The 9,702-nt window shown below is 39.7% G+C and overlaps 1 protein-coding gene across 3 annotated transcripts; it reads right to left on the reverse strand.

Annotated features, from left to right (window-relative positions):
• Positions 1-6,082: 6,082 nt before the first annotated feature.
• On the reverse strand, positions 6,083-9,098 carry LOC133739188 (disease resistance protein RUN1-like). Of its 3 annotated transcripts, none has more exons than XM_062166926.1 (3): positions 8,981-9,098; positions 6,770-8,418; positions 6,084-6,674 (listed from the first exon to the last, which is right to left on the reverse strand). In XM_062166926.1, exons 2-3 carry the CDS (start codon positions 8,333-8,335, stop codon positions 6,423-6,425), a joined length of 1,818 nt encoding a protein of 605 aa, XP_062022910.1. In that variant the 5' UTR covers positions 8,336-8,418; positions 8,981-9,098; the 3' UTR covers positions 6,084-6,422. The 3 variants fall into 3 exon arrangements, with proteins under 3 accessions (XP_062022907.1, XP_062022910.1, XP_062022908.1); XM_062166924.1 differs by having other exon boundaries at positions 6,770-8,360; positions 8,981-9,090; XM_062166923.1 differs by lacking the exon at positions 8,981-9,098 and having other exon boundaries at positions 6,083-6,674; positions 6,770-8,969.
• Positions 9,099-9,702: the final 604 nt, after the last annotated feature.

Here is a 9,702-nt window from a genome sequence, read left to right on the forward strand (position 1 = left end):
ATAGCTTGAGCCACTGATATTGGCTCAATTTCTTCAAGACGTGCCTTGTCAGGCCAAAATGTTCATTTTGGGTCCAAACATATATAAAAGACAGTATTCCAACAAACCTAAATTACATAACTTTTTAACCAGATATACACAAAGAAAGACAGTCATAATGGAATCCCAGGAACACGACAAGATAAAGACGCTTTTAAATTGATAGCAAGGGCCTCGGAGCCCAGCTGTAGCAGATTCGCAATCCCATTGAATAAACTGAGTGTCCAAAGAGTTTAGAAAAAACAACGATACAGGTCTAAAGTACAAAACTTGGTGCAAAATTGCACTACCCACCAAGCAAAAGATGATTTTTAGAATAGGAGAAAGTAAAATAGATTAGAAACTGAATCTATCGCACTTGGATCACTGATCAAACACTGCTATCCATTAATCCTCCGAATTATACTAAGCATAAACGAAACCAATACAAACAAAATGAACGCAGAATCAGAATCTGGGGACGGAAAATACAGAGAGTATAGCAAGTTAGAGAAGAAAGGAAGTACCTTTGGGTTTTGGAGTTCTTAGGGTTTTTGTGAGTGAGATAAGAGAGGAGATAGAGTGTTAAGAAGCGAAGACCTCAGACGGCGCATAGGTTCGGTCGTCGTCCGAGAACCTCCGTCTTCAGAGAAACCGGGGTCGGGGTCGGGGTCGAACCAATTCTGCGTCCTTCAAAATCGCAAGTTACAGTCGGAGGAGGAGGATGGGATCAGAGGCAGAGAAATTCATACACCGATCTGGATAGAGAAGTTGAGATGAGAAGTTGTCCTGAGATGAGAAACTAATTGATCTCGGTCGGAGGAGGAGAAAAGTGGAGAGGGTGCTCAGGTTTCTTCGAGCAGAGGAGCTGATCTGAGACGGAAAAGGAGGAGGACAAGGAGGGTCGGGTTCTGGTTGGAGCAGGAGAATGAAGACGAGGAGGGTTTTGGTCGAAGGCGGAGCACGAAGAGGAGGAAAGGGAGGTTAATTTGGTCGAATAGTGTTAGGGCAAGCCTTGGTCAATGTTAGAGCATATGCACCGGTAGGCAGTGCCTATAGGCTGAACATGTATAAAGGCTGTTACTATTTACATGAATTGTCTTTGCCTTCATGTTTTTTAAGCAGCAGTTGAAGGCAATCTACCACAAATTTTTATTTATTTTTTAAACTGAATGAAGATGATAGACTTGATACCATTGTTTGGGAATTTTTTATACATATATGGGTGTGGTCCCCCTTTGCATGTCGGGCAATTGGGAAGGCAAGAATTGCCTCTTGAATTGGTTGGGCAGGTGGGCCCCACCACCTTGCCTTAGACTATTTCAACCCGTTGCATTAGATTTTTTGCCCAAATTGACCAAAAGGCAACCTTTTGGTATTCACTTCGCCTACTGCTGCATATGCTCTTAGTCCAAATATGGCTAAGTGTGGGAATGAGCTTTTCATGCCCCGCGTTTGTTTAAATTTTTTTAACTTAGCCGCGTAGTGTTTTTCTGAAAATTCAAATGAAAGTTTTGTTACCGGTTATTTTAAAAAGCGATGTCAGTTATATGCATACAAATCGGACTTTGAGGAATCGATGTTAATGATATTGTTTTACATCGTGTGTATTCCTCACTGATTTAATTGTCGTGATGTCTATGAGCATAATTCTAATAGTGAGGGAAAGTTCCCGCCTATATGCAAATACTTTGACAATTTTGGCGCTAGGTTAGGCATTACTCATTCATACAACACAAATAAGTCATTTGGTTGTGGCATCATCAATTACCAGATATATTTCAATCAAAATTTATAGGTCTTGAGGGGGAATCAGTGCTATTTTGGGGCAAATATAGGCACGTCCAAACCTTTCCCTCTTGATCGTACAACACAAAGTCAAAAACTGTTGTATGATATTTTGCACGCTACTCTCATACAACAGGTATAACTATTCTGTTGTACTATATAGTATCAATTTAAAGCTAAATTTGAGTCAAGTTGGGAGGAAAATCTGTCGCTATTTTTTTTTTCATTCACACAACGAATTATTCTTGTAAGTGTTATGCAATGATCTTCTAGCTAAAAACTTCATAATTTTAACAGCCTTATACAACGTAAGTTTTGTAAACGTGTTGTATGATTCACTTTCCCTCATCACACAACAAATTTTTTTTTTTCGTTGTGTAAAAAGTGTTGTATGTTAAGGTTATTGGCCTAGTGCGACTAGCCCCGCTAGTCAAGAACAACAATAAAAGGATATGGGAAAGAGAGTTCACCATACGGGAATGGAGCCTCTCAGGCTCTACCTACCCTCGACTGCCACTCACACATAGATTGTGCGAGGAGGAGAACATTACCTCGACTACCACCCACGTGAGGAGGAGAAAGGCTACCCCAACTGCCACTCACAAACACAAAGTAAGTGAGGAGGAGACTTAAACGAATAACCCGAGTATGGTGAGGAAAACATCGTCGAAAGATCAAAAATCCGTATAGCTTCCCCACAATTCTCACGAGATAAGAATCCAATTAGGTGTGCATAGACGTGACCCTGCACGCCAAGATTTCTCTCAATCTCAGAATAGTAAGTAAGAAAAAAATCCATAACAACCAATATTTCACTTGGGCGGATAATTTGAGAATCAAGTAGGATATAAATTCTGAATCCGCGCATAGCCAAAATAATAATATCCGAAATTGATCATAGATTCTTATCTCGGAAACAAGTAATTAGTCAGAGAATATAATAAATCATAACCAACCTTTGAAATTCATTATTGAAAACAAATCCCCAAGATAAACCGAAATCAATTTCCGAAAAAATCAAATCATTTGCTCAAATATAATATGATTAATAACGAGGGCATTATTTTAAGAAATCAATGCATGCATCATTATTTAAAAAAAAAAATCCACTCACAGTATGCGGTCAATCCTGACGTCGCTCGTGATTTTCCTCGTATGGAGACTCCTCTCGTCCTGTACGAATAGCACTCATAAATATATATATTTTACAGGACGGGAATTAACTTTACGATACTTAGAAATGGAAATTCAAAACATCCCCCTTCCAAAAATCCAACTTCTCAACTCTCCACAATATCCAACATTAATCATTCATACTCAATTCGTAATTCCTCCAATTTCCACCAAACTTCATGCATCAAATTCAACAATCAAAATAGGATTTATAGAACTAAAACTACAATTAAAGCGCAGCTCTACGCGCCACCACGCGCCGGCGACCACAACCTCCGATGACCACCAAATTCCGGCAATAGCATCAACACAACAGACCCAACAATTTTCCCAACAGCAACACATTCCAATTTTACCTTGAAGTAGTCGAATCAAGCCGGTGAAGAAAAGCCCCCGAAAACTCAAGAACCCTAAAAATGGAAATCGTTAATTCTACCTCTACAATGTAAATTGGAATGAAATACTTTAGGGGAAATCATCTTCGTCAAAAACCGAACCTTCGACGTTAACTTGGTGGCCGGAGGTGGCCGGAATGGCCGGAAATCGGCGAAACCCCAAACTGCAGCCGGAGCGAACTTTGCTTCGATTTGGAATTTCTCGGCCAAATCTCCAAAATCCCAGGTCACTAGGGTCTAGAGAGGGAAGAGGCGCTCCTGTGGTGGCCGGCTGCAAGCCGGTTGGTGGCCGGAAAGGGTGGAATCGAAGGGAGGAAGAGAAAACCCGAAGGGAAGGGAGAAGAGTCGGGGGAGAGGAGAGAGAGAAAGGGATGGGTTTCCGGTTTTGGAAACCTACCCGGTAACTTTCCATTTTATCTAAATTTTTACCATGAATAGGAACTTCTGTAATTCACTCATAACTTTTGCATACGAACTCCGATTTTTACGTACCACACATGCACGCGCTCGGTTTAACGTCCTCTACAACTTTCATGAAGGAAATTTTATCAAATAGTTAACCCATAAAAAGTCAACTTCTAGCCACCCCCTAAAAGATAAAACTATAACCGTGAATGGTAAACATACAAAAATTCGTGTAACTCAGTAAAAAGGGTAAATCAGATGTGGGGTGTAACGAAGTGCCCTATTTAAGTGCAATAGGCGCATTGTTGTACTTAGCTCAATGCACAAGACCAGACATCTCCTTCGCAGTGAACTTGTTAGCTCGACATAGCTCTGCGCCAACACGCTGCCATTGGATTGGTGTAAAGACAATCTTTCGATACCTAAGAGGTACGATTGATATGGACCTATTTTATCCCTACAGAGAGAAAAGGAATGAAGGAAATTTGGGATCGGACAGAGGCAAAAGGCCACCATCCAAAGGATTGCCGCCGCTGTCCAGGGTGGCCGGCCTCATCCTACTCCCCTCCATCAAAACGATAATGATGTTTTGATGGGTTTTGCTGATGCAGGGTACCTCTCTGACCCTCACAAAGGTTGCTTCCAAACAGGTTATGTCTTTACCATGGGAAGCACTGCGATATCTTGGAGGTCTACGAAACAGATCCTTGTTGCTACTTCCTCAAATCATGCAGAAATTATTGCTCTACATGAAGCCGTGCGTGAATGTATATGGCTAAGGTCTGTAATTAGACATATTCAAGGAAGTTGTGGTTTGAAGTCTACCACAGATGAACCTACATGCATTTATGAGGATAATGCAGCTTGTATTGAACAAATGAAGTTAGGTTTCATCAAGGGCGACAACACCAAGCATATATCGCCTAAGTTCTTTTATAATCAGCAACAACAATCACTTCTAAAGCTTGAAGTGAATCAAATCCGATCAGAGGATAATGTAGCGGACTTATTCACTAAGTTGTTACCTAAATCCACCTTCGAGAAACATGTGAAGAGCATCGGATTGAGAAAGTTATCCGAACTCCCACGATTATAGCAATCAGGGGGAGATATCGACATCAGGGGGATTTATGATGTCTACATGTTCGATCTCGAAGAGTAGAGGACGTGTTGTACTCTTTTTCTCCTCCTCGAGCGTATTTTTGTCCCACAGGGTTTTTCACTCGAGCAAGGTTTTTAACGAGGCAAAGAATGAAGCGTCACCACCAAGTTTGAGCGGCACAAGGGGGAGTGTTGAAGGAAAATCAGTTTTGTGTGTGCCTAATCAAACTAGGAGTAGTAATAGGAGAGAAGGTTCTAGAATTCCTAATCCTACTCGGATTAGTATTCCTTGTAACATTAGAATATGTACTTTGTAATCCCTATATATAGGGCTCCTATTCTCAATAATATGATTACAATTCTCCCTCGAATTGTAATCATAAGTTATTGGCAATTCTCAATAACATTACAATTCTCAATAACATTACAATTCTCTCTCGAATCTATTTTACTTAAACACTGATAAAGTTATTGGCACGAATCCAAGTGAAGTTTGTTCTTCATAAGTAAAGCAATCAGGCAACAAATGAAGTATGATGTAATCAGGGCTGTCCCAAAATGAAACGAGGTGAAATATTAGAAAGACATTCTTAACTCTTTATAAGAGATCTATCCATTGTGTACAACTCTTCATAAGAGATCTGTTCATAGTCAGTTAATTGGTATTTAGTTGTGTACAACTGCTGTTGGATTTAAGACATGAAATATTGAGAATTCAGCTGACCACATGAGTAAGACTGACGTTAACTATATTGTTAGGTATAATTTTACTCTTATTATTTATCGATAAAAATGTATATACATGATGTAATCCATATGTGTGAAGTTTGAACTTCACCAAGTGTTCTTGCAAATAAAATGATAGTTGACATTAATGGAAATGTTAACGTAATGAAAACTAAACAGGTTTTACGTAATTAATCTAAGGCCAATTCTTAGGTGCGGGTAGCCGCACCACGTGTACGGTGCGGCTGCCCAATCAAATTTAAGAACTTTTTGTCTTTGTTCCGAAATTGTCCCTGATTTTTAAATGTGAAATACCCAAAATACCCCCCTGCTAGGGGAATGATTGGCCTGCCGCACCACGTGGCGGTGCGGCTGCCCCACGCAAGAATCACTCTTAATCTAATCATACATACCTCCCTTCAACACAATACAGGTCAACCACAACATATGGCCTAATGGTTGAGCATCCAAGTTGGGAACCCCCTCAACCCGCGTTCAATCCTTGTTGTGAAATTGTAAAATCCCTATTCAAACTATACTGCGTCAATAAAATACAAATATTAGTGGCTACTAGGTAGCTCACTAGCTCCGCCTTAAGATACATGGAGACATGCTCCCCATACTGTCTACAAACATCAACACAATTACAGATCAAAATGACTAAAAGGAAACACAAAGCATGGCTCTGAATGGTTTGAGCCATCTGATACAATGGTGCCCGGGCATCCAAATGACTGCTACACTGCGACAAATATAATGAATGTAAAAAGGGCATTTCTTTACTAATCCATTCCGAAGCAAAATATGCTATTCCATCTACTCATCCCAATCCTCACTAGCACTATCTTGATCATCTATGCTTGGACAAGAACAACTCCATTCGAAATGCCTCAAGGAATCAGGAAGATATTTGGAGATTAGAGGAAGGCTCATCCTCAAATTGTGAATTTTGAGAAACCTCAGATTGCTCATCTTGTAGAAGGCTTTAGGATTCAAGCGATCTTCTATCATTGTTGATTCATGATCATCAGGCAAGTTCAAAAGTATGCCTTCAATTGCTTCTGTACCCTAATAATTAAGAACAAGAATAAGTTAATTCCACAGTAAAAAGTTCCAGTGCAGTAATATCCAAGTTAAGTGTGTGTTTCTGAAATACTTCTCACCTCATCGGATGCGAGTACTTCCAAAATTTCTTTATGATGCCACAGCCGACTGCGTCGACCAGGCTTCGTAAGACACTCTTCACGAACAATTTCCCGTCCCAATTCTTGGATCAAGTCATGCATCTCCACACAGTTCTTATATGAAGTTAAGAAAGATTTCTCCTCGAGAGCTTTTACCATCACATGAGCACCAACAAAGTTGGAACTTAGTATCTGAATCACTCGCTCCCGTTGTTCACCCCTAAAGAAACATGCGACATCCAGAAAAATTCTCTTCTCTTTCCTGTTTAGTCCATCATAACCCACTTTGAGCACAGAAAAAATGCTGTGATCACTAATTTTTTGGAGTTTAACCAATGTACTATCCCATATATCTAGACCTTTACCATATAAAAAGGATCCCAAAATTTTAAGAGCTAATGAATGGCCCTGGCAATATTTGATGAAACAGTTGGACAATTTGATATAAGCTTCTTCAGGTTCATCTCTGTGAAAGGCTTTCCGACTAAAGAGTTGAAGTGCTTCATCTAATGCTCTTGAGGCAGACTTGTACAATCTATTTACCCCATGATCGCACAGCATATGATGGTCTCTAGTTGTAATGATGATTCTGCTTCCCTTACCAAACCAGTCTGCCTTTCCGGCCACGGACTCTAGTTGCTCAATTCGATCCACATCATCAAGAATAAGAAGAACCTTATAATTCTGCAAACTATTCTTAATCATACGGGCTGCGGTATGAACATCGAATACTTCTACAAATTTTTCCTTCAAGATTTGGGAAAGAAGCTGGTTTTGCAAATGAACAAGACCCTGTTTCCTATAAACTTCTCTGACATTTGCAAGAAAGCAGCTAACTTGGAAATTATGCGAAACTCTCTCATACACTAATCTAGCAAGAGTCGTCTTACCGATCCCGCCCATACCGCATATCCCTAAAAAGCGACCATCATCAGCCTCCGGTTCTAAGAGCCGAATAAAATTCTTTAGTTCAGAATCCATCCCAACCAACTTCTCTGTGGAACCTAACAAGGTGATAGCAGGATGTACCTTATTCTGCACTTGTTCCACTATTTCATCGATAAGCTCTGCCTCAGAGCCATAATCTTTTGAAGTCCACCCAACGAAATTAGCCAATTTTGTTAAAGCATCTCTCCAAAGTTGCACCTTGTCTACCTTAATTCTTTGTTCATGCTTTACCATGGCTTCTGCAAAAGTCCCCAATTGATGTCGGACATGGGCGGGATCCACATCATAAAAAACCGGCAAAACTGTATTCCTAGCTTCCATGCATTCAAGAATCTTCAACAGTTCATCCAAGCACCAGGTGGATGAAGCAAAGTTTGGCGAGATGACAATGATGGCAGTCTTTGATTCTTCTATTGCACTCAGGAGCTTCTCAGAGATAGACATTCCTTTTTCATGGTCTTCGTCGTCTTTGAAAACAACAAATTTGCGCCACCGCAGTTTCTGGTATAAACGCTCTGTAAAACCCTCACGGGTGTCCATACCCCTGAAACTCAGAAACACATCGTATGTGCGTGGAGGAGTAGACGTGAAGCCCATTTGAAAGTGGTTTCAATATACCGGCCTGTTACCAACACTTGGTCAATAACAATAAATGCAGGCAATTTCCAAGTTTCTGAAATCTGTAACAACACGCATGATTTTGCAGCTTAATTCCTAAGGTTGATCGATATAATCAGAATGACTACATACTCACCAAGGATCAAAACAGTCAAAATAATGCAAACTGTTAATAGTAATGCACATTGGTAAAATTCCAAATAATTCTACATTAACCTAGATTTAGTCTAGAACTAAATTGAACTTGATTAATCTAGAAATGATCTAGAATTATCACTACTGTAGCAAGTATATTCTAGAATTATAATGTACTTAACCGATTGTATAATGGTCCAGAAATGTACTTACAACACCTAACAACATTCATGTATGTGCTCTTGCTAATGAATCGAGCAAAGTAATCAAGTAAGCAATACTACAATCTAAAGTTAAGTATTGCGGTCTCTCCTCTGTTTCAGTCCCTTCTCCTCTGTTTTACTTACAGAGTGTCCAAAACACTCTAAACACCAAGTCGTAATCCAAGTCCTAAACCTCTCTCAAGTTCTATCAGTGCTAGCTATCAATTCTAACACAAACAATATTGTGATAAAAGGAAGAGAAAAATAATCGAAAAGAAAATCGTACCTTGATTGAGAACTCAGGAGTAGAAACAATATATGGAGATCGAAGAACTGCTGCGAAACGCGTCGTGTGTACTGAAAGACCTCTGAAATAAAGTCAAATCAAGATGGGACGAAGAAACTTGGTCGATGGCTAGAGATTCCTCTCAATAAAGTCAATGACTAGTAGGGCCCACACCCTGTCTGTGTGTGGGGCCCGGAGATATGAAATAGTGGGTGTTTCTTTCCTGCATGTTTTATAGAAATTTTCTTTTTAATTCTATTTTGTGAATTAATATTAGGGAGGTTCTATTCAGATCTCCCAAATTGTATTTGCACCTTCACTGAATTTTTTTCTCAAAATTTTCTAATTTTAGCCCTCATTGGTGTTTCTCTCTACACCTTCTTTCTTTTCAATTTGCACTAGCCCTTTCTACCTTCAGAAACCAATTTGAAACTGTTAGAAAACTAATTCACAAATTGCTATATTTAAAAGATAAATATGGAGTTAAAATACCAGATTGGGAAAAGGAAGCAAAACTTTACAGATTGTGATCAAGGCTAGAACTTGGTTCTATCCCCTTAAGACGAAATTGCCTCCTCGTCGATGCTTGAAGGGTTATCGACAAACGTTTCCCAGGAGTACAACAATCAAACTCTCCTCTAGAAGAAGCAGTACAATCTCGAGGATCAACGAACGCAAATTGTGTTTTTCTCTCTCAATCTCTTACACTCTAATTCTGATAT

This window comes from Rosa rugosa, chromosome 3 (assembly GCF_958449725.1).
Source record: "Rosa rugosa chromosome 3, drRosRugo1.1, whole genome shotgun sequence".
NCBI classification, from domain to species: Eukaryota; Viridiplantae; Streptophyta; class Magnoliopsida; order Rosales; family Rosaceae; genus Rosa; species Rosa rugosa.

What these genes read in the sequence shown, in the direction of transcription:
- LOC133739188 (XM_062166923.1), bottom strand. Translation starts at nt 8,335, where the DNA reads ATGGGCTTCACGTCTACTCCTCCACGCACATACGATGTGTTTCTGAGT. An exon ending in AAGTACTCGCATCCGATGAG is followed by an intron (nt 6,675 to 6,769) that starts GTGAGAAGTATT and finishes CTTAATTATTAG; the next exon opens with GGTACAGAAGCAATTGAAGG.